This window comes from Bos grunniens, chromosome 10, assembly GCF_055505025.1.
Source record: "Bos grunniens cultivar Pamir isolate PY7600 chromosome 10, Bosgru_T2T1.0, whole genome shotgun sequence".
Lineage (NCBI taxonomy): Eukaryota > Metazoa > Chordata > Mammalia > Artiodactyla > Bovidae > Bos > Bos grunniens.
Genome location: NC_141174.1, coordinates 92,800,495 through 92,825,374, shown reverse-complemented (window position 1 = coordinate 92,825,374; position 24,880 = coordinate 92,800,495). Strand labels below are relative to the sequence as shown.

At 41.2% G+C, this 24,880-nt stretch overlaps 1 protein-coding gene across 7 annotated transcripts in view; it reads left to right on the top strand.

The window, feature by feature from the left end:
* Positions 1-6,385: 6,385 nt before the first annotated feature.
* Positions 6,386-24,880, top strand: part of SCAMP1 (secretory carrier membrane protein 1) — a 151,834-nt gene continuing 133,339 nt past the window's right edge. For 4 of the 7 annotated variants that reach the window (XM_086323133.1, XM_086323131.1, XM_086323132.1 and 1 more), the window contains exon 1: positions 7,232-7,361. In XM_086323133.1, coding sequence (XP_086179259.1) covers positions 7,305-7,361 — 57 coding nt within the window. In that variant the 5' untranslated portion in view covers positions 7,232-7,304. Of the gene's footprint in view, positions 6,710-7,231; positions 7,362-7,474; positions 8,069-12,623; positions 12,736-24,880 lie in introns of those variants that run through there. The other 3 variants (XM_086323136.1, XM_086323135.1, XM_086323137.1) reach the window with 3 other exon arrangements.

The following is a 24,880-nucleotide window of genomic DNA, read 5'->3' as shown; positions in this document are numbered from 1 at the left end:
AGGAGAATGCACTGGTCATAGCAAACACCCTATTCCAACAACATGAGAGAAGACTCTACACATGGACATCACCAGATGGTCAACACTGAAATCAGATTGATTATATTCTTTGCAGCCAAAGATGGAGAAGCTCTATACAGTCAGCAAAAACAAGACTGGGAGCTAACTGTGGCTCAGACCATGAACTCCTTATTGCCAAATTCAGACTTAAATTGAAAAAAAGTGGAGAAAATCATTAGACCATTCAGGTATGACCTAAATCAAATCCCTTATGATTATACAGTGGAAGTGAGAAATAGATTTAAGGGACTGGATCTGATAGACAGAGTGCCTGATGAACTATGGACGGAGGTTCGTGACATTGTACAGGAGACAGGGATCAAGACCATTCCCATGGAAAAGAAATGCAAAAAAGCAAAATGGCTGTCTGAGGAGGCCTTACGTAATGTATACATATATGCAATACTGTCTTTCTGTCTTGCAAAAGGACGATAATTTTCACCATAATGTTGTTATTCAGACTATTTTAGGTAATACGATGAGCACCAGTTAGTTCTTGCACCTCATTGGTCCATACCATTTGAAATGATTCCACAGTCTTTCTATGAAGTCATTGTTTAGAATTCAGACTTTCAGTCCAGAAGACTTTATCACAGTAGCTGCACAATTCTGTTTGTACTGACTACTAAAATGGTTACTCTTAATTTTATATTTGGACTTACTCTGACCAAAGATATTAAGTGGCAATCTCCTTTATAAGCTAAGACATTTTAGCAGTAAACCCACAATTATTTGTTGAGGATCTTCTTTGAACAAGATGCTGTGCTTGGCTCTGTAAATAATACAAAGATTGAATTTCTCCCTGCATTTAGAAGCTCACATCATAGAGAGAGACAGATATAGTCATCTGATCCAAATATCGATAGCTACCATACATGCTGGGCATTTATCAATACTAATTTTATACCCATAGGAGATGGTATATTGTGAGTTCTGAAACAGAGATACAGAACTGTTTAGATACTATGGGAAAGTGAAAGTGAAGTCACTCAGTCGTGTCTGACTCTTGGCGACCCCATGGACTGAGCCTACCAGGCTCCTCTGTCCATGGGATTTTCCAGGCAATAGTACTGGAGTGGATTGCCATTTCCTTCTCCAGGCGATCTTTCCGACCCAGGGATTGAACCCGGGTCTCCTGCATTGTAGACAGGTGCTTTACTGTCTAAGCCACTGGGGAAGTCAGATACTATGGGAAGGTAGAAATAAGTCTGGATTCGGGATAGCCAGTAAAGATTTGTTCAGGGCATGTTATTTGAAATTGACCATGAAGGATTGGTTGGACTTTGACAGGTGAGAACTGAGTGGGAAATGGACATTCTTGGTACCCAGGACTGTATGTGCATGTAGTCATAGGTAAACGGAGACTCAAAACATACATTTATTTTTGCTAAGTTTATTGTGTTCCCATACTATACAATACTTGATGCAATAAATCATAAGAGAATGCCACTATGATATAATTATCTTAAGGATACTCAGACTATTCAGCCTCTTGAATCACGGAAAAGGTGATAAGAGAGAGCTGGTTGGGATGAGTTTAGCTTAGGTGGTGAGCTTAGAAGGCTGTAAGCTGGAAAATGGGTGGTGATGTGAATGAATATGTCTATGGGTCTCATGAGGCTATAATCAAGGTGTTGTTGAGGCTGAATCCCTTTTTGGACACTCTCAGGAAGAATCATCTCCTTGCTCACTAAGGTTGTTGACAGAATTTATCCTCATAGTTTTAGGATGGATGTCTCCATTTCCTTGGCTGTTAGCTGAGAGCTGTCCCCAGCTGCTAGAGGCCACTCACATGCCTTGGCTCATGACCTCCTTTTTCCATCTTCAAAACCGACAATTTTTTTGCTTTCCTTTTCTACTTTTAAGGACTCATGTGATTCCATTGGGTCTACCTGGATAATGCAGTATAATCTCCCCATCTCAAGTCCTTAACCTTAATTGTATTGGTAAAGTCCCTTTTGCCATGGAAAGTGACATGTTCATAGGTACCAATGAGTAGAATGTTAACATCTTTGAGGGACTATTATCCGGACTACCACACAGCACCTTCAACTTCTTTGATACCTTCTTGAAGTATAGCCGGTGGCCGAACAGAGGCCACGTACGCTCCTGTGGGTGTGTGGTTGGTATCAGTAGCAGGAGACACAGCAGCACAGCTGGAGACTGAGTCTTCTACAAGAGATGATGGGTTTCAGTTTTAACCCATTTGTGAACCCAGAGTCCAGTGAAACTTTTGAGGTTGGAAATGCAAATTTCCAACTTGTCTTCTCAATATTCACCAGCTGTCAGTACAGGAAACATGGAATTCAGACTAAGCCCTTGTCCAAAGGATTCACAGGTTAAACGTGTCAGGCTGAGGGAGAAGCAGTATGATGATGGAGTATGACAGAAACTGAAAGAATGGACAGAAATTAAAGGGTCATGGACAGAAATTAAAAGAATGCTGATTAGCAGAATGTTGTGTGTGTGCTCAGTCGTGTCTGATGCTTTGCAACCCTATGGACTATAGCCTGCCAGGCTCCTTTGTCTATGGGATTTCCCAGGCAAGAATACTGGAGTGGGTTTCCATTTCCTTCTCCAGGGGACATTCCAGACCCAGGGACTGAACCCGCATCTCCTGTCTCCTGTATTGGCAGGCAGATTCTTTACCATTGAGCCCCTGGGAAGCCCTTTAATAGAATGTTGCTGCTGCTGCTGCTAAGTCACTTCAGTCATGTCTGATTCTGTGCGACCCCAGAGACGGCAGCCCACCAGGCTCCCCCATCCCTGGGATTCTCCAGGCAAGGACACTGGAGTGGGTTGCCATTTCCTTCTCCAATTCATGAAAGTGAAAAGTGAAAGTGAAGTTGCTCAGTCGTGTCTGACTCTTCTCGACCCCATGGACTGCAGCCTACCAGGCTCCTCCGTCCTTGGGATTTTCCAGGCAAGAGTACTGGAGTGGGGTGCCAGCGCCTTCTCCGTTAATAGAATGTTAGAGCTGTTTAAAGGACACGAGGGACTTCTCTGGTGGTCCACTGGTTGACTCTGTGCTTCCAACGCTGGGGGCACAGGTTTGGGGAAAAAAAAAAAGGACCTGAGACATCATTTAGCCCTGTTCTGGGCCTTCTAGGTTTACAAAGTTTCTTGGGAATAGACCCTACCCTTACAACTTGTTCACTGCTTTATCCCCACTATCTAATACAATATTCACCACTCAGTAGGTGCTCAGTAAGTACTTGTTGACTAGCGTGGAAACTCAGGTCAGAGAGGTGAACTGATATGATCAAGGTCACAGAGCCTATTTATGCCAGAGCAACTAGTTTGGCTCTTCATTTGCTCTATCAGGCGGGGCAGTGGTATAAAGAATCTTCTTGCAGTCCAGGAGGTGCAAGAGAGGTGGACTCGATCCCTGGGTTGGGAGGATTCCCTGGAGAAGGAAATGGCAACCCACTCCAGTATTTTTGCTTAGAAAATTCTATGGACAGAGAAGCCTGGTGGGGCTCCAGTGTCGAACACAACTGAGTGTGTGTGAGCACTGGTCCATCCTTCTAGAAAATGAACTACTCCAACACATAAAGCCTCCTGTATGCTTTCTTTCTACCTTGCACATAGCATTCTTCTTCCTCTATGAAACAGTACCAACTAGATCTATGCATTTAATGTCTGAAATGTGATTTGATAGATTTGACTTCTGTTTCTAGTTCCTCCATTCACTTCCTTTGTAACAGAGGCAAATGACTTAAATGTTCAAATTGAGTTTCTTCTTCAGTCTTGAGAGGGGCTAAAGGTTCTTTCAGTTCTCATAGCCTGTGAGTCTACATTTCATGAAAGGTACTAACATGCTCACCTGTGGACCATATGTCTGAATATCCTTTTATCATTGTCCTTGAAGTATGGTCATTGTATCACCTCTAACAGAATCACCTGGGGTCCTTTATACTGATTTTGTAACTGTTCGAAAGAATAAATAGATGTATACTTGTTGATTTGGAGATATTTCCATTAAGCTATGCTTCCCAGCCGGAGAAGGCAATGGCAACACACTCCAGTACTCTTGCCTGGAAAATCCCATGGACGGAGGAGCCTGATAGGCTGCAGTCCATGGGGTCACTAAGAGCTGGACACGACTGAGCGACTTCACTTTCACTTTTCACTTTCATGCATTGGAGAAGGAAAGGGCAACCCACTCCAGTGTTCTTGCCTGGAGAATCTCAGGGATGGGGGAGCCTGGTGGGCTGCTGTCTATGGGGTCGCACAGAGTCAGACATGACCGAAGTGACTTAGCAGCAGCAGCAGCAGTATGCTTCCCAGCACTTTTCACCTTTATAGTAATGATACACATAAAAAGAGACAAATATTTATGTGGTGTACTGGGGTAAGAAACCATAGATTGTCTCTTTGTCAATGCCCATCTCACCGAAAAACTACTATTGAGTGAGAAGAACAATTTGCCAAAAAAAAAAAATCCTTTTTTTCAAGACAATACCAAAATTCTATATGACTATGTATAAGCATACCTGCATGAATATGTATTATGTTTGCATATGATTATGTGAGTTACATTATGTGCTTGTAGATAGACAGTATTATAAAAATAGAGAGGAAGAAAAACAAAAAAAAATTTTTTAAAGGTTAAAAACATTAGTGAGTATGCTATGAACCCATTTATGTAAAAGAATATAGTCATATGTAAAGGCATTTAAAAATAGAAGAAATATGTAAGAGTGGGATGAATGGAAAAAGTAGCATCGACATATATACACTACCATGTGTAAAATAGATGGCTGGTGAGAAGCTGCTATATAACACAGGGAGGCCCAGTCTGGTGCTTTGTGATGACTGGGAGGGGTAGGATAGGCGGAAGGGAGGGAAGGTCAAGAGGGAGGGAAGGTCTAGAGGGAGGTGCTGTGCTGTTTTTAGTTGCTCAGTTGTGTCCGACTCTTTGTGACCCAATGGACTGTGGACTGTAGCCCACCAGGCTCCTCTGTCCATGGGGATTCTCCAGGCAAGAATGCCCTCTTCCAGGGGCTCTTCCCAACCCAGGAATGGAACTCAGATCTCCCACATTGTAGGCAGATTCTTCACAGTCTGAGCCACCAGGGAAGCCCAAGAGGGAGGTGATATATGTATAACTACGGCTGATTTGCATTGTAAGGCAGAAAGCAACACAACATTGTAGAGCAATTTTCCCTACAGTTAAATTTTTAAAAATGCAGATCCACGGCCCCTATTGTAAAGCCAATCTCAGGCGTAGGTGATACAGAGAGGTGGGAGTCTGCACCATTAACAAATAGTCCAAGTGATTCTGTAACGATGAAATCTGTAAAATTTTGCATTAAGTGCTAATATCATTAGGTGTAAACACAGCATAGTTGGAAATTTCCATCCAGAAATGCAGACTTAGCTAATCTCCTTTGTCTTGGAACATAGTAGATGCATAATAAACAGCTGCTGATTATTTGAGTCATTTGAAGGACAGGTGAAGGGAGTGAGGGCCAACGTGGTGAGAGAAGTCAATCCGTGCTCAGGCGTGATGAGGAAACATATTTAAGAAAGATGGACTGGGCCCCCTTAGCATTTTCACACATTCAACAGTATTTGTTAGGCACTAAATACCTGCAGGTAACTTTTCTCTATCTTATTTTAAATAAGTCTTAAATAACCCTTTACAAACTCAGAGAGGTGAAGTATGTGGCACAAGTAGTATTAAAATTGGGATTTGAACTCCACACGTGTTTTGAGCACTCAGCTACAGACTCCTGGGAGCTGCTGAGGATAGGAGTCCAAGTACAGTAGATTGCATGCTGTTTTCCATGCCCACAATCTTGCAGTTCTGCCATGATCATTCTGTTCTGTTGTCACTTATCAGTTGACAGTCCTAGTCTGTGGCCTAGAAGCTTGTCATGTATCCCAGCCTGGATCCCAACAAAGAGATTACAGCAAATGTGTTTTTTGTTTTTGTCACTAGCTAGTATTTTCACAGTGGGGAGAAACCATTTCCTAGGTGACTTTGAATAGTGCAGGAAGACCAAGAAAACCAACTCTAGTTCCTTCCAAGTGAAATAATTCTGGCTTTTTCTAGCTTGGTCTGCTAAATGTTTTGCTGTTAGAGCAAAAGGAACGTGAGAAGGGAATAATACAGAGATGCCCTTTCATTAAGTTCAGGGGTGAGACAACACATGATACAAATAAATTTCATATCGTACTCATTTTTTGTAATCGCTGGTGTTGGGTGTGTGCGTGCGTGCTAAGTCGCTTCGGACCCCGTGGACTCTAGCCACAAGGCTCCTCTGTCCATGGGATTCTTCAGGTAAGAATACTGGAGCGGGTTGCCATGCCCTTCTCCACTGGTGTTGGATAGTGACTAGGAAAACAGAGGTGTATATTTTGCCCCCAAAGGCCTGAATGAAAACAAAGACGGCATCTGTTTGTCATCTAGTAAGTAGATGATTACTTGAAGGCCTTGATCTCTGGACCTGTGCCACCCCGCGATCATTTCCGGAGACGTAGCCATTTTGCAGATTCTGGAGGATGGTAGAAAGGGCCAGACCCTGGTATTGACTCGTTCTCAAACCTCCGCGGAGCCAGTCCAGATCGGTGGCATCGAGGCTGGTCTCCGTGACTTGGCAGCAACCCAGGGGCGGAGAAACCTGAAGGCCTGGATTCCCAGGTGGGGTCAAGGGTGTGCGAAATTCATCAGCGAGGACTGGGCATCACGGGGAGTTGTTTTTGGAGACAGGTTCCCCGCTCCTCTGCGCCCAGTAGCCACTCCTTCCCGAGTTGTGTAGCCTGCGTCCCGAGCTGCCTTTCTAGCCTTGAAACGTGGGCTCAGTGTATCTTTTTCTTACTCGCAACGTGCGACCTCTCCCCTAAGTTACGCTCGGCCTCAGGGGGCCGATTTTAAACCAGTAATACAACCATATCCAGAGAGACGCCCCGCTCATTCAAACGCCGAGCCTCGGCAGGGCGCTTAGCCCCGAGCACCTCGGCTCGCGGCCTCCCCAGCCCCTCGTTCCTACTAGGTCGCCGCGAAAGCCCGGATCGCGGGACGCGGCCGGGAGGACCGGGGCCGCGAAGGCGGCGCGGCGCCGGCGGCCCGCCGCACCGGGCATGCTCAGTGGCGCGGCCTGCCGGGCGGCCTCTCGAGCCGCCCCCGGATCTGCGCGGCGGCGGCGGCGGCGGCGGCGACGTGAGCGCGCAGGGGGCGGCGGCCTCGCCCGTCTCTCTCTCGGCGCCTGGGTCGGGTGGGTGACGCCGAGCGCGAGATGTCGGACTTCGACAGTAACCCGTTTGCCGACCCGGACCTCAACAACCCTTTCAAGGTGAGCGTCGTCCCCAGCATCTCCCGCCGCGGTGACGCGTCGTTTGTGTAAACCGACAAGTTTCCTTCGCGCCCACGGCGCCCGCTACTCAGCCCCTGAGACCGAGGCGCGGGGCCGCTGCGGCCCCTGTGTCACTCGTGTGGGGGTCAGAGTGGGACCTCCTGAGCTCTCCATGCAGCCGGGCTCCCCCCTCGTCCCCGACCGGAGAGGGTCGTGCCCTGGCCCGGGAGTGGGGGCTCCCGAGGCTGCGGGGTTCCCGGCCCGCCTCCCGGGAGCGGGGCGAGCGAGCGCCCGGAGCAGGTGGACTTGTCACCTGCCTGGCCGATGGGCTTGTCACCTGCCAGGCCGGCGCGGCCGGGCCGGGCCGAGGGCCAGCACGCCGCAGCAGAAGGGGGCTCGCCCTCGGGAGGGGTTGTCATGGGGACCCGAGGCGGCGGCTGCGGGGAGCTGCGTGGGGGTGATGGCAGCGATGTGGAGGAGAGGTGAGGGCACCGAGTACAATGTAATTTTTGAAAAGGGTTTTGTTTTTATTTTCTTAACTTGTGTTGCGCCCGGATACCACACGCGGCGCTGCCATTCCTCCTCCCCACCGTTTGCCTGAGGTTGGAGGTACTGATATCAAAGCCTAAGTTACATATAAATAAACGCACCTGGAAAACAATAGTGCACGTGGACGATCGTCTTCCTTTCTAAGCGCTCTTAGTAAGGTAAACGGGATATTTTCCAAGCTTCTGGGGCGTCAGCTGTTCTCTGGGCTCTGTGAGGATAGCATTTCCACCGTGAGCTTCTTTCCTTCTTGGTAGTCTGCCTTGTAGATTCCAGCTTCCGAAGGGCTTGGCTTAGAAAAGGGTAAAGGAAGGTGGCTAAGACGTTCATTATCTGCGCCTAAATTAATGCAACGTCAAAGGAACTATCTTTCTAAAAAGTACCACTCCAGGTTTCTTAGTGATCGCATTTGTTTAGCACGTGTAATTTGTTTCTGACTATTTCTTGAAGTTGGTTCTTTAATTTCCCCTGCATATGTATCAATACAGTAGTAACAATTAGTGGTCATACAAGGATCACTTTTCTGGCTTGTTGAGTTTACATCTTTTCTTTTTACTCCTGGTTTTATTAAGAATTCTAGAAAAGGAGAAACACCCCTTCCCTGATGATCGCCTGCTAATTTCATGGAGGATTATCTTAAGTAAATGATTCTGGTTGTCATCGACAGTTTGACTCACTCTGTAGAAATGTAGAATGGACTCAGCTATTCGTTGCCTCTAATATCACTTAAGAAATTTCTATACACCTAGCCTGAAACTTTCAGGTTTTAGAGATAATATGGTTGTACTTTGAGGAGAATTTTTTTTTCCCCCTAGAAATTAGTATTTAGTATTCCATCATTCCATGTTGTGGAAAATTAGATTATTGTTTAATCATAGGCATTCTGAAGCGACATCTCATAACTTGCCAAATGGGTATTTTAGAATATTTTGAGGTATAACACAGAATCTGTCAGCTCTTCCTAATTCAGACAGTTCATTGATGCTATTTAGCATCTGACCGTTTTGCTATTTTCTATTATACGGTTCCATTTCCTGGCTTTTGTTAGGTAGCTAATTCTCTTGTTAGGGCAAGACAATGTTGCCTTTTTAGCCCAGACTGCTTTTTTTAAATTAGTAATTATTATTGGACTATAGTTGCTTTACAGTGTTGTGTTAGTTTCTGCTGTACAGCAAAGTGAATCAGCTACATGCATGCATATGTTCTTTCTTGTATTTCCTTCCCATTTAGGTCACCAAAGGGCTCTGAGTACAGACTACTTTTTCGTCGCATATAATGTGTCCACGACTCTTTCCTCTTCTGCAGTACTTAAGGTTGCTGTAGCAATTCTAAACCCCAAAGTAGCTTTAAATACTCATTCGTTGTGGCATAAAATTATAAACTGTTCTTGTTCTTTATAACTGGATGCATTTAGAGGACAATGAGTATTTAGGTTCATAAAATTCTTCGAAGGATAGATCAGTTCAGGCCTAAAGGGGTCTTGGTAGTACACCTTTATCTATTTTCGTTGACTGTTTTGTCATTGTGTACCTGACCTTTTATCTTTCCATTTAAGTTCAGCTGCCTTTTTCTTCTCAAAGTAAAAGTTTACCTTTATAGCATATTCTTTCTTCTTGCTACTGTTGGTTTCCTTTCATGTAAATGTTGATTTTTGAAATAGCATTTGTGGTCATCTCTACTTAAATATAAAACATTCCCAGATTCGTCTTTGTGTTACCTTAGCATCAACTTTCCCTACAAACCTGTTCGTATTTTCAATATTTGAAATATTTTAGTATTCAAAAATAAAGTTCATATTTGAAAAATATATGTATTTCACATTTGTCAGCCATCCTAATTTCTTCTTGATTTAAAACACTTGATTTCCACTGCTAAATTGCTAACTTGCCCAATGTCTTACATCCAGATGTGGGTCGTGTGGAATTGGCATTAGAATTTAGATCACCTGATTCTTGCTGTGTTGCTGATGGCACTGTATAATCTTGCCTGTTTGCAGTTCTGACATCAGAATTCTTGTGTTGTGTTTGGTGCTAGAACTTGAGGGTCTCATATTGTATTTAAAAGTTTTGGCTCAAGAGTTAAAAACAAAAACACTGCATTTGATTCTGGCTTTGTTTCCAACAGGCCAGCTGCAAAACCTTGGAAAGTTGCTTAGCCTCTATACCTTAGTTTACTGTTAGGTAGAATATAGTAATAGTACTGAGAGGGTAACAGGCAGGAAGGCCAGGGGTCTCCAAAGGGAGGAAGTAGCCAGCAAGTGTCAGACATTTTTATCTCTCTTAAGCGGCGGGAGGAAACACACTAGCGATATTTTTTCCTTCTCTATACAAATTTAAAAGGAGGTTTCTCTTAAAATACAGTGTTGCCAGAATGACACCTGGTTTCGCCTGAAGTTAACTATTCTCAAACCTAGAGATAACCAATGCCTTTTTCTTGTGGAAATGTTTGTCTTAAGCTATGCTAATATGCTATGCGTTTACCCCAGACTCTGTCTTCAAGTCAGTTCCGCCTCTTGGCTCAGAACCTACTTGACAAACCAGTATGTTATACTCAGATACTGTTCCCCTAATCTATGTAAATTAAACTATTTGTATGGTGGTCTGCCCTTCTTCAAGATTCAAGTTAATCTTTTTATGGCCCAGGATAAACCATTTTGTGCCAAGATTATCCCAAAATGCATCTTATGGTTGAGGGGCCTGGTGCCATTCTGATTTTTAAGACATTCCTTTCTTTCATTAACAGACTGCTAGTGACTATATAACATCCAACTGAAGACTAGCAGGGGGGCACTCTTTCTGCCCCCTTCTGATGCCTATGTCAGAAGCTTTCTCTATCTCCTTTATACTTTAATAAAACTTTATTACACAAAAGCTCTGAGCGATCAAGCCTCGTCTCTGGCCCCGGATTGAATTCTTCTCCTCCGGGGGCCAAGAATCCCGGTGTCTTTGTGTGATTCAACAACAACCTTTCAGTACCTTCTTCATAGGATTGTTAGTAGGATTAGGTGAACATACATTTAGTGTGTTGTAACACATTTAGTGTGTTATAACTACTCAAAGCAAGGTGGCTTTAATTAGATAATTAGTATTAAGAGTAATTCAAGGGACTGTATAGTTAACCATTTTATTTTTGCTTATTAATTTCGTGAAATTCATATTCCCTTTGAGTCTTCTAGAATGCTGTTAGAAGCTGTTTGGTGGGTCATAACTGAGGAATCAAGGTCAAAAATAAGTGGTTTGCTTTACTTTGTTCTACTAGATCAGACGCAGGTTGTCTGAATTCTAGTGCTTTGTCACTACACATGCTTCCTCCTCAATAAAAAAATCTCTGTATTAAAATTGAGCAACTGTCCACTTTAACCTCAAAAATTAATTCTACTCTATTGAAATAATCTATTTAAAATGGCCTACAATTCAGTGTTCTTATTTAAGTTGTCTTTTTAGTTTCAGTAATACCAGTGGTATCCTCAGAGTTTATTTGAAGTTGAAAATCGAAAACCTTGTCTTAAAAAGAGGTCCATAATTCCTGAACGTTACCCATTTTGTGTTCATTTAAAGTAAGTGGATAGCACTCTTACCCATTTAAAATGTTAAGACTGGAGATTGGATAGCACTAGGAAAGGACTTTAAGGAATTTTTCTGTGGTAGTCTAACTTTGGAAACTTTATCTTTCAGCATTAATCTGGGACATATTGGTAGTAATTTATGGTATTTTATGTTCATGTCAACTGCATGAGTTCCCACTGTTTTCCTCAGGTCGGTATTTTTAAAAAGCTTCCATTGAGCTGCTGATTGTATTTCATCAAATAAAGATGCGTCATTATTTTATTTACCTCTCTCAGTTACCTATGGAGAAGGCGATGGCACCCCACTCCAGTACTCTTGCCTGGAAAATCCCATGGACGGAGGAGCCTGGTAGGCTGCAGTCCGTGGGGTCGCGAAGAGTCGGATACGACTGAGCGACTTCACTTTGACTCTTCACTTTCACACATTGGAGAAGGAAATGGCAACCCACTCCAGTGTTCTTGCCTGCAGAATCCCAGGGACGGGGGAGCCTGGTGGGCTGCCGTCTATGGGGTCACACAGGGTCGGACATGACTGAAGCGACTCAGCAGCAGCAGCAGGTATCTATTGCTGTGTAACAAATATTCACTACATGCACAATCCTTGAATTTGGAGGCCAACTGCGTAACACTGGCTTATATAAGGGACTTGACATCTGTGGATTTTAGTATCCAAAGGGGCTCCTGAAACCAATCCCTGCTTATATACTAAAGGATGATTGCCTGTAATCCCAAAATGTAGTGGCTTAAAACAGCATTTATTTGTTCAGTATTTTGTTATTTGAGTTAGATTTAGCTGCGCAGTTTGTTTTTAAATGTTATTGTCTAGAGTCACTCATGTGCCTTCAGTCATCTGGCAGCTTGGCTAGGGTTGGGTAGCATAAGATGTCCTGGTGGTTACCTGGGGCTATTAGTGGGCGCAAAATAGGTTCTCTTTCATGTGGCCTCTCCTAGGAGGAGTCTGGGCTCTTTTCATGGTAGCAGCAGTGTTTCAAGAGGAAAAGAGTAAAAGCCACAAGGCTTCTTGAGTCATTTCACTTCTGCTAGAATTCTGTTAGTAAAAACAAGCCCCCAAACAGTCCAGATTAAAAAAAGGAGTTGGGAGGATGAGACTTCACTTCTTGATGAAAGGAACTGTGTCCCTCTTGATATAGACCTGGGAACTGAAACGATAAACCCAGCATACAGTGGTGAGACACGTACAGGATAACGTGAGTAGAATTCCCACCATATGGAGGAGGAGTGGGAGGCACATCCCTGGCGCTGGTAAGATGTGTGTGCATCCTTGTCGTGTCTGACTCTTTGTGACCCGTGGACTGCAGCCTGCCAGGCTCCTCTGTCCGTGGGATTTCCCAGGCAAGAATCCTGGGGTGGGCTGCCATTGCCTTCTCCAGGGGATCTTCCCTAGCAGGGATCGAACCTGCGTCTCCTGCATTAGCAGGCAGATTCTTTACCACTGAGCCACCTTTGAAGCCCACTGGTGTGAATAGCAAGTATGAAATCGAGCCTGGCTCATTAGTTGGGGTCCCCTGCTTTGGGGGCAATGCATGTTCTTTGATTAGGGCCCATTTCTGTTACCTTGGAAATATTTCCTAATCTTTTATCTTCTTCTGCTTGTGGCTCTACCCTTTAAGAAGCCCTTCTTTTCTGTAAATTATCCATTTGTGACTGAGTAGTATTTTTCAATCTGCTTCCTTCTCATTGACAATTAGGAGTCCAAAAAAACTCTCTTCAATTTGAAATTGTTTCTTTTAGTCCAGGCTGGTACAACTCTCTTGACAATTTTGTTCCTCTTGTTGTTCATTTGCTCAGTTGTGTCCAACTCTGCGACTGCAACCCCCTGGACTGCAACATGCCAGGCCTCAGTGTCCTCACCGTCTCCTGGAGCCTGATCAAACCCATGTCCATTGAGTCGGTGACGCCGTCCAACCATCTCATCTTCTGTCGTCCCCTTCTCCTCCCGCCTTCAGTCTTTCCCAGCATCAGGGTCTTTTGTAATGACTTGGCCGTTTGCATCAGGTGGCCACAAGTACTGGAACTTCAGCTTCTTCATCAGTCCTTCCGATGAATATTCAAGATTGGTTTCCTTTAGAATGGACTGGTTTGATCTCCTTGTAGTCCAAGGGACTCTCAAGAGTGTTCTCTAGCACCACAGTTAAAAAGCATCCATTCTTCAGTGCTCAGCCTTCTTTATGGTCCAACTGTCACATCCATACATGACTACTGAAAAAATCATAACTTTGACTATATGGACCTTTGTCAGCAAAGTAATGTCTCTGCTTTTTAATATGCTGTCTCAGTTGGTCATAGCTTTTCTTCAAGGAGCAAGCGTTTTTTAATTTCATGGCTGCAGTCACTATCTGAAGTGATTTTGGGGCCCAAGAGAAAAAAGTCTGTCACTGTTTCCACTGTTTCCCATCTATTTGCCATGAAGTGATGGGACTGGATGCCATGATCTTATTTTTTTGAATGTTGATTTTTAAGTCAGCTTTTTCACTCTCCTCTTTCATTTTCATCAAGAGGCTCTTTAGTTCCTCTTTGCTTTCTGCCATAAGGGTGGTGTCATCTGCATATCTGAGGTTATTGATATTTCTCCCAGCAGTCTTGATTTCAGCTTGTACTTCCTCTAGCCCAGCATTTCTCATGATGTACTATGCATAGAAGTTAAATAAGCAGGGTGACAATATACAGCCTGACGTACTCCTTTCCCAATTTGGGACCAGTTCGTTGTTCCATATCCGATTTTAACTGTTGGTTCTTGACCTGCGTACAGATTTCTCAGGAGGCAGGTAAGGTGATCTGGTATTCCTATCTCTTGAAGAATTTTTCACAGTTTGTTGTGATCCACATAAAGTCTAAGTCAGTGAAGCAGAATTACATGTTTTTCTGGAATTCTCTTGCTTTTTCGATGGTCCAGTGGATGCTGGCAATTTGATCTCTGGTTCCTCTGCCTTTTCTAGATCCAGCTTGAACATCTGGAAGTTCTTGGTTCATGTACTGTTGATGTCTGGCTTGGAGAATTTTGAGCATTACTTTGCTAATGTGTGAAATGAGCACAATTGTGCGGTAGTTTGAACATTCTTTGACAGTACCTTTCTTTGGGATTGGAATGAAAACTGACCTTTCCCAGTCCTGTGGCTACTGCTGAGTTTTCCAAATTTGCTGGCATATTGAGTGCAGCACTTTCACAGCATCATCTTTGAGGATTTGAAATAGCTCAGTTGGAATTCTGTCACCTCCACTAGCTTTGTTGGTAGTAAAGCTTCCTAAGACCCCTGTAACTTCCCACTCCAGGATGTCTGGCTCTAGGTGAGTGATCACACCATCATGGTTATCTGGGTCATGAAGACCTTTTTTATATAGTTCTTCTGTGTATTCTTGCCACCTCTTCTTAATATCTTCTGCTTCTGTTAGGTCCCTAGTGTTTCTGGCCTTTACTGTGCACATATTTACATGAAATGTTCCTTTGGTATCTCTAATTTTCTTAAAGAGATCGCTTGTCTTTCCCATCCTTTTGTTTTCCTATATTTCTTTTCATTGTTGTGTTAGGAAGGCTTTCTTATCTCTCCTTGCTATTCTTTGGAACTCTGCATTCAGATAGGTATATCTTTCCTTTTCTCCTTTGCCTCTAACTTCTCTTCTTTTCTCAACCATTTGTAAGTCCTCCTCAGACAACCAGTTTGCCTTTTTCATTTGTTTTTCTTGGGAATGGTTTTGATCACTGTCTGCTGTACAGTTTTACCAACCTCTGGCCATAGTTCTTCAGGCACTCTGTCTATCAGATCTAATATCTTGTTCATTTTATACAAATTCAAACTATCCTTTAAAACACATCCATAATTCTTTTTGAGACAGTCTTATTTATTTAGGGTAGAGTGTCAGGGTGCTATGGATCAATACTCTAAAGATATGTGGAAGCCTTTTGTCTAGATTGAGTGTCTCCTACCTCCAGTGAAAGCTTTCAAGCTGCTAGGGTGGGTGGGGTATCTGTCACAATAACTAAATGACGAAACTAGTGTTTGAATATGTTTTGTAATATTTTGGTCCTTGCTTTTAACAATAGTTGTAACAGAAAATGTGATTGTGAGAATTTTTAAATATAAACTGTTCTTTTGCTGATGTTGCCTCCCACCAAAAGGTCTTTTGGAGTGTATTTAATATTTTAGTAGTGTTGAATGAAGATCCAGGAAATTTACTGGGTATTTTCTTAATATGAATCACAGTGTTAGGTGGTTCTTGAAAAATATATATTGGATTAATGAAGTTAGTTACCAGTTCTTAAAAGTGAGTCTACAATGTTCTGTTTTTGTCCATCCAATGGGTATTGCTTTTAGTTTCAAGTACATGTTTAAAGAGTGGTTTGAGCAAGATAGGTTGTGCCTAGGACGAAGTCAGAATGACCATGCGTATGGAATCAAGTCCTCGGAAGAATTATGTAAGTTTATTCAATGGGTTTAGTCTATAGAAGACTAAAGGGAAATTTGAGATATATAGATACTTGAAGGATTCTTAGTTGGTTGAGTGAATAAATTTGTTCTTGCTTCAGAAAAAAGGCCAAATGGCAGAGTTTATGTGAAAATAGATTTAGTCCTAACCTAAAGATGTAAAAAAAAAAAAAAAATCTATTAGAATAGTCTGACAATGGTTTTTAGATATGGAGTTCCTCAGCACTTGAAGGAATTCTTGCAGAATTTGAATGACTTATCACAGGTGCTAAGGCAGAGATTTTCGTGTTTTGAGTTTTTTTTCCCCCCCTCATTTTAAAAGTCTCTGTTACATTTTTATACACTTATGGACCATTTGTGAATGCATAAATTCTTTCATGTTTTAATATATCGGATATCAGAATTGAGTCTGGTCAGCTCAGAGAAGAGGGTTTAAGTTCTAGGATGCTATTATGCTCTGTGTCCCAGCATGTACCGAGGGAGCAGCCTGAAGTGACTGCTTCCGCCCAGGCTGTCATCTCCTTTATTGCGTGATGCTTGCCATGCTGGCGGTAGCTGACTGATCTTATCAAAGGCTCAGCAGAAGCAGGTCTTTAGGCTGATCAGGAACAGATAAGAGCTCTTGGTCCAAAGATTTTGCCCCAACAAGAACAGTGATAGTTAACTGAACTTTTTCTCTTACGAACATGAACTGAGAGCACAGAGAAAAAGTTACAGAATAAAGTAGTGGGGATAACTATGGAAAGACATGAGAAGAGAGCCAGATTATCTTAATCATGAAGCACCGGAGTAGGAATCATATGACCAGGGCTTCTGAGGTCATTTTCTAGAACTGCAGTCCTTATTAGAGCTGCTCTTGAACCACAAGAGATATTGCCATGTTTTGAAGAATTCCAGCCTTTGTGAAACATGGAATCTTTCTTTGTATGCAGAATCCGTTTTTTTTCAAGCAGAATTGCTTACAGGTAAATGCAAAGTAACATCTTCTAACCAAAATCATGATTGAATCAAGCCTATATCTAGACTGAGTACAGATATAAATGATAGAATACAGGTTGTCATGATACAGTTAAAGTTGTACTTAGTTTTTGGTGATAATGAAAATTCAGACACTATGAGGTGTTTTTAAATCACAAGAAGGAAATTTCCCAATGTTTCATAGGTGTGGAATGTAAAAGACAATGTGGAGGTTGGCTGGATTTGACTTTGTACCAAATCCCCTTCCCTGTGCAAGGAATGCCACAAGAAGTCCTCGTAAACGTGTGCAGAGAGCAATCCAGTAATCTCTCTGGCATTTGGCTTTGGGTGCTTGTAAGAATTAGTAATGCCAGTTCATCAGTTGATGGATATTTGAGTTGTTTCTACCTTTTGAGTATTATGAATAATGCTGCTATAAACATCTGTGTACAAGTTTTTGTTTGAACATTTGTATTAATTTTCTTGGGTGTATACCTGGGAGTAGAATCTCTGGGGCTTTGGTAAATATATTGAATCCTTTGAGGAATAGCCAGACAGTTTTTCAAAGTGGCTGCACCATTTCGTATATATTGCTGCCTGCAGTGTATGAGGATTCCACTTTCCCTATGTCCTAACCATCACTTGTTACCTGTTAATAATTCTAGCCATCCTAGTGAATGTGAAGAATCTCATTTTGGTTTTGACTTGCATCTTGTCATATAATGTTGAATTTATTTTTATGTGCTTATTGGCCATTTGTATAACATCTTTGGAGAAATGTCTATTCATATCCTTTGCCTATTTCAAAATTTGGTTGTCTTTCATTGAATTGTAAGAGACTTTTAAAAAATATATTCTGGATTTAAGTTCTTTATGCAGATAAATGATTTACAAGTGTTTTCTCCCATTTTGTTGGTTACTTTTTTGTTAATGTTCTTTGAAGCACAAAAGTTCTAAATTCTGATTAAGTCCAAGTTATCTATAGATTCTTTGTTTTGATATTGTATCTAAGAGTCCTTTGTCAGACCTCAGGTCGTGAACATTTATCCCAGTTTTCTTTAAGAAGTTTTATAGTTTTAGCTCTTATGTTTAGCTTTCTGATGGATTTTGTGTTAATTTTTGTGTAGGGTGTAAAGTAAGGTTCAACTTCACTGTTTTGAATGTGGATATCCGGTTATTCCAACACCATTTGTTGGACAGACTGTTCCTTCCCCTTTGAATGAGCTTGGCACCCTTGTTGTAAACTTTATTCATAATCTATGTTTTCGCAAAAGAAATGAAGTATTTTTGTTAAAAAGCCCTTCATATTTCATGCAAAATGGCTCCCAAGAACCTGCTGAAGTCCCGAGAGAGAGAGAGAGAGAGAGAGAGAGTGTGTGTGTGTGTGTATATGTGTATATCTATTAGCTTGCTAATCTTCCCAAATCAATAGAGCTAGTGTTGCAACTGTTTCTAATCTCTGCTTGTTTCAAAACTTAAAAAAAGTATAATAATGAGTTTAATGCTTGTTTTTGGAATGTAATTATGAATACATCAATATTACCAACTTGATACTTTTTTTTCTTTATAAGAGACTTCTGTTTATTTTACAGGGTACAGATGAATTACTGAATTTTTTTTTTATCAGCAAAACTGTTACAACCTCTTAAAAGAATAAAGCAAGGAATAAGTGTAAATTATAAATGTGTTGTGCATTTTGAGTATCGCTGAGATCAAACACTGACTTTTGGTGAGATCAAACTAGGAAGAAAGGATTTGTGATAGGTATATATTGATAATTTTAACTTGATTGTTAATAGAAGAAAAATAAATTAGACATTTGAAAGCAATGATTTAGTATATGTAGCTGTTAAAGATTTTTGCTTATCAAACAGAACAGGGCATATCATACAAACAGTATATACTCAACGAGTATTGGATGTTTCTTTGTTCAAGAGAAATAAGCAAAGGTAGAGTTATATATATGCTGTTGGCAGTCCTTTTGTCTGCAAGAATCCTCCAGTGCTGGTTAGAATTCTCATACAGTGATGTGGGATATATGTGGGGAGTGGTAGGTGATAGGAAAAGAGGATCAAGAATATGGGCCAGTCATGGCTGGGGCTGGCATACTAGCAGAAATTTACTGTTTTCCCAAAGTAGTTTATGCTTGTTTTAGCTTGATTTAGCCAGTCTTGTGGTTTTATTTATGGCCTACCATGCCTAATTTTTGGCATCTCAAGTAGTCATAAATTTTAGTGAATTGCTTACAAGTAAGGGGCATATTATAAAAGTGTAATTAATGTATTCCCTAAACTTCAAAGAAGTGTTACATGCTTTTTCTACTTGATTAAAAAAAATGTATGGAAATGTTTATATTTGAATCTCAGGGGAGCTTAACCACCATTTAGAGTTGAGTTCGTAAGAAAATGTTCCGTGAGCTGTATGTATTGCAGGCAAATATTTATGTGTTCTTACCCCAGCGCCGGGGGCTTAGAGGAAGGAGTTAGTGAAATCTACAGAGGTGGTCCAGGGAGTAGGTAAAAGGGTGGCATTGGAGCCAGGCAGCCTAAATTTGCTTGTCCACCTCCTAGCTAGGTGACCTCAGGCAAATTGCTTAATTTTTCTGCTTTCCATATTTACTTGATGTTTTTTTTTTTACACTTCTTATAGTTACAGGAGTTTGCTTTTGAATTAAGACAAAGATAAGCTCTTAAAATAACAGATAAATGAAATAAATAATGGTGCAAGTTTCTCTTTGGTTGCAACATGTGATTATTTATTCTTCTCCTTTATTTTATCCCTAAATTGCCTATATTTTCTAAGGCAGACTCTAATTTTTATTAACTTTTAAACTTTTGGTATTAACAGAAATAGCAACAAAAACAAAACATAGAAATTACTGGTTGTCTTACAAAGCATGGGAATTTTAGAAGCTATTATATATCACAACTTGACCTGAGAATAATAATGAGAGTTCATTTTATTTTTATGACAAATTACCTTGTGGTGCAAACTTTGTTTAAATGGTGAAAAGTTGTAAACTTGGTTGTTTAATGTTGATTTTTAAAAAGGATATCTATTTTTTTTATTATTATATTTGAGGCTAAGTAGTTTTTAAAGTTGTGATTATGATTACCTTTTGAAGTCATGGGAAGCTGGCAGGATGAATCCCTGGTGTCACAGTTGGAATGCTGAACCTTTTCTCCCCATGGATATGTTGTTGTAGATTTGATTTGCTGGTCTGAAGAGCTTAACCACTAAGTTAGTAAGAGTAGGTTATTTATTTAGCCAGAATTCGTTTAAGAAAATGTTCCTTACAACATGTATATTTTCTGTGGTAAAGCTACACTTGAAAGTTGACTGCCTATGTGTGTGTGCTCAGTTGCTAAGTCGTGTCTGACTGTGTGACCCCATGGACCCCATGGACTGTAGCCCACCAGGTTCCTCTGTCCATGGCAGTCTCCAGGCAAGAATACTGGAGTGGGTTGCCGTTTCCTTCTCAATGACTGCCTGTAATATGACCAAACTACTGAGACATTTAAACATTTGTTCATGGGTATTTGCTGGCCACATTTAGTGGTAATTGTTTTGCTATTTCAGTATTTAATATGAATGACAGAAAACTCATTAATCTTGGTGCAGAACCAGTATATATGACAAAACAAACTTTTTTGGTGCGAAAACCTCTTGAGAGTCTATTGAAAATAAGGGGTGTCATCCCGTCCTTAGGATGTCAGTGCAGTGGCTCATTCTTTAGTGCTCATTTGAGTCCGCAAGTCAGTTGAACAAATATGATCAAATATTTTCCTGGTTTTTGCCATCGTCCTTTTTCTTTTTATGTCTGTATACTTTAGTGCATTTTTGATGGGCATCTAGCTCTTTTAGCTACCCAGTTTCTCAAATTTATAAGAAATTTTCATGATTCCAAAGAGCAGGATGCTAAAATAAAGTATCCAGTTTGTAAGTACGCAAACTCTGGTATCATTGTAGTCTCTGAGAGCCAGATCTCCTACCCAATCTTTTTCACTTCTTTCCTAATGAGTGTTTCTGTAGTTAATAAGGGCACTGAGTGATTTGGTATTTAGATTTTGAAGACGTGGATTTTTTTAAAAGGCTTGCTGCTTATTTATGGCTGTGCTGGCTCTTCTTTTCCATGTGTGCGTGCTCTAGTTGCAGTGATCTGGAGCTTCTCTTCGTTGCGGCACGGGGCCTCGCATTTCAGTGGCTTCTCTTGTGATGCTGAGAACAGGCCCTGGGACACGTGGCCTTCAGTAGTTGCGGTGTGTGGACTCAGTAGTTACGGTGCAAGGGCTTGATTGCCCCCCAGCTTGTGGGACCTTCCCGGACCAGGGATTGAACCCATGTCCCCTGCATTGCTCGGTGGATTTTTAACCACTAGACCACCAGGAAAGCCCTGCATATGGATCTATAGCTGGTTGGCACCATTTCTTCCAAGAAATGTTACAACTGATTATCTTCTTAAAAACAACTTTGAGATATAATTAATGTACCATGAAGAAGTGAAGTGAAGTTCCTCAGTCCAGTCCGACTCTTTGCGACCCCATGGACTGTAGCCCACCAGGCTCCCCCATCCATGGGATTCTCCAGGCAAAAACACTGGAGTGGGTTGCCATTTCTTTCTCCAGGGGATCTTCCCGACCCAGGGATCAAATCCAGGTCTCCCACATTGCAGGCAGATGCTTTAACCTCTGAGCCACCAGGGAAGCTGTACCGTACTGTTAACCAATTTAATGGGTACAATTTAATGATTTTTAGTGTATTCACAGTTGTGTGGCATCACTATCAATTTTAGAACATTTTCATCACTCTGAAAAGAAATCTCATGACCTTTCACAGTCATTACCCATTTCCCTCCCAACTTCTCCAGCACTAGGCAGCCACTAATATTCTCTCTGGACATTTCATATAAATGGAATTGTAAAAAATGTAGTCTTTTATGACTGGCAGTCTTTTATGACTGACAGTATCATGTGTTTAAGTTTTATTCATATTGTAGCATGTATCAGAAATTCATTTGTTTTTATTGTCAAATTATAATTCCATTGCATGGATATACTACATTTTATTTGTACATTCATCGGTTGATATAAGTTTGGCTTGTTTCCACTTTTGGCTGGTAGGAATCATGCTGCTGTGAATATTTGTACAAGTTTTTCTGTGGATATATGGATATGTGTTCCAAAGAATAGCAAGGACATAAGAAAGCCTTCCTAAGTCAACAGTGCAAAGAAATAGAGGAAAACAATAGAATGGGAAAGACTAGAGATCTCTTCAAGAAAATTAGAGATACAAAGGAAACATTTCATGCAGAGATGGGCTCAATAAAGGACAGAAATGGTATAGACCTAACAGAAGCAGAGATGTTAAGAAGAGGTGACAAGAATACACAGAAGAACTATACGAAAGAGATTTTCCTGACTCAGATAACCACAATGGTGTGATCACTCACCTAGAGCCAGACATCCTGGAATGTGAAGTCAAGTGGGCCTTAGGAAGCATCACTGTGAACAAAGCTAGTAGAAGTGATGGAATTTCAGTTGAGCTCTTTCAAATCCTGAAAGATGATGCTGTGAAAGTGCTGCACTCAATATGCCAGCAAATTTGGAAAACTCAGCAGTAGCCACAGGACTGAAAAAGGTCAGTTTTCATTCTAATCCCAAAGAAAGTGTCAAAGAATGTTCAAACTACTGCACAATTGCACTCATTTCACACACTAGGAAAGTAATGCTCAAAATTCTCCAAGCTAGGCTTCAGTAGTACGTGAACTGAGAAACTTCCAGACATTCAAGCTGGATTTAGAAAAGACAGAAGAACTAGAGATCAAATTGCCAACATCCATTGGATCATAGAAGAAGTAAGAGAATTCCAGAAAAACATCTACTTCTGCTTCATTGGCTTTTACATTGCTTCATCTACATCTGCTTCCTTTGACTGTGTGGATTACAACAAACTGTGGAAAATTCTTCAAGAGATGGGAATACCAGACCACTTTACCTGCCTCCTGAGAAATCTGTATGCAAGACAAGAAACAACAGTTAGAACTGGACATGGAACAACAGACTGGTTCCAAATTGGGTAAGGAGTACGGCAAGGCTATATATTGTCACCCTGCTTATTTAACTTACATGCAGAGTACATCATGCGAAATGCTGGGCTGGATGAAGCACAAGCTGGAATCAAGATTGCTGGGAGAAATATCAGTAACCTCAGATATTGCAGATGACACCACTCGTATGGCAGAAAGCAAAGAGGAACTAAAGAGCCTCTTGATGGAGGCTGAGTGAAAGAGGAGAGTGAAAAAGTTGGCTTAAAACTCAGCATTCAAAAAACTAAGATCATGGCATCCAGTCCCATCACTTCATGGCAAATAGATGGGGAAACAATGAAAACAGTGATAAGACTTTATTATCTCTGGGTCCAAAATCACTTCACATGGTTGACTGTAGCCATGAAATTAAAAGACAACTGTTCCTTGGAAGAAAAGGAACCTAGACCAACCTAGAGAGCATATTAAAAAGCAGTGACATTACTTTGCCAACAAAGGTCCATCTAGTCAAAGCTATGGTTTTTCTAGTAGTTATGTATGGTGTGAGAGTTGGACTATAAAGAAAGCTGTGCTTGTTTAGTTGCTCAGTTGTGTTGGACTCTTTGCGAGTCCGACACACATGGACTGCAGGCCACCAGACTCCTCTGTCCATCGGGATTCTCTGGGCAAGACTATTGGAGTGGGTTGCCATGCCTTCCCCCAGGGGATCCTCCCAACTCAAGGATTGAACCCAGGTCTTCTGTACTGCAGACTGATTCTTTACCATCTGAGACACCAGGGACCTTGGCGCCAAAGAACTGATACATTTAAACTGTGGTATTAGAGAAGACTCTTGAGAGTCTGTTGGACTTCAAGGAGATCCAACCAGTCCATCCTAAAGGAAATCAGTCCTAAATATTCATTGGAAGGGCTGATGCTGAGGCTGAAGCTCCAATACTTTGGCCACCTGATGTGAAGAACTGTCTCATTTGAAAAGACCCTGATGCTGAGAAAGATTCAAGGCAGGAGAATAGGGGGCTGACAGAGGACGAGATGGCTGGATGGCATCACTGACTCGATGGACATGAGTTTGAGTTAACTCCGGGAGTAGGTGATGGACAGGGAGGCCTGGCGTGCTGCAGTCCATGGGGTCGCAAAGAGACACGACTGAGCGACTGAACGGAACTGATGGATATGTACCTAGGAGTCAAGTTGCCTGGTTATTTGCTAATTGCCAAGCTATTTTACTAAATGGCTGTACCATTTTACATTCTTACTGTGGAGTATGAGGATTCTAGTTTCTTTCTTTTTTCTCTTTAACCTCCTTTTTTTAAACATCCTTGCCAGTGCTTTCTTTTTTATTGTAGTCATTCTAGTAGTGTGAAGTGGTATCTCATTATGATTTGCATTTCCCTAATAGTAATGTTGAGTGACTTTTCATGTACTTAGTGGCCATTTGTATAGTTTCTTTAGAAAAATGTCTATTTGGATCCTTTGCCCATTTAAAAATTGTCTTTTTGAGATAAAGTTTTAAAATATATTCTAGATACAAATCACTTATCAAATATAGGTGAAATTTTTCTTCCATTTTGTAGGGTTTTTTTTTTTTTTTTAAACTTTTTTGATTTACTTTTCAGCAGGAAAGTTTTAAATCTTAATGAAGCCTAATTGTGTATTTTTTTGTTGTTGCTTGTGGTTTGGGTGTTATATCTCAGAAATCATTGTCTAATCCAAGGTCATGAAAATTCTCTTCTGTGTTTTCTTCTAAGAGTTTTATAATTTTAGTGCATGTATTTAGGCTTTGGTTCATTTTAAGTTAATTTTTGTATATAGTTAAAGGTATCAGTTGTATATTTAAAGTTACTTAACTGTTTTAATTCTTAGGGATTTATTATAGATGTAGAATATTTTGATATTATCCAAGTTTTTAGTGCTTTACTGTGGTCTAAAAAGTCATTTGTTTAGGTTTCTTGCCACTGATCTA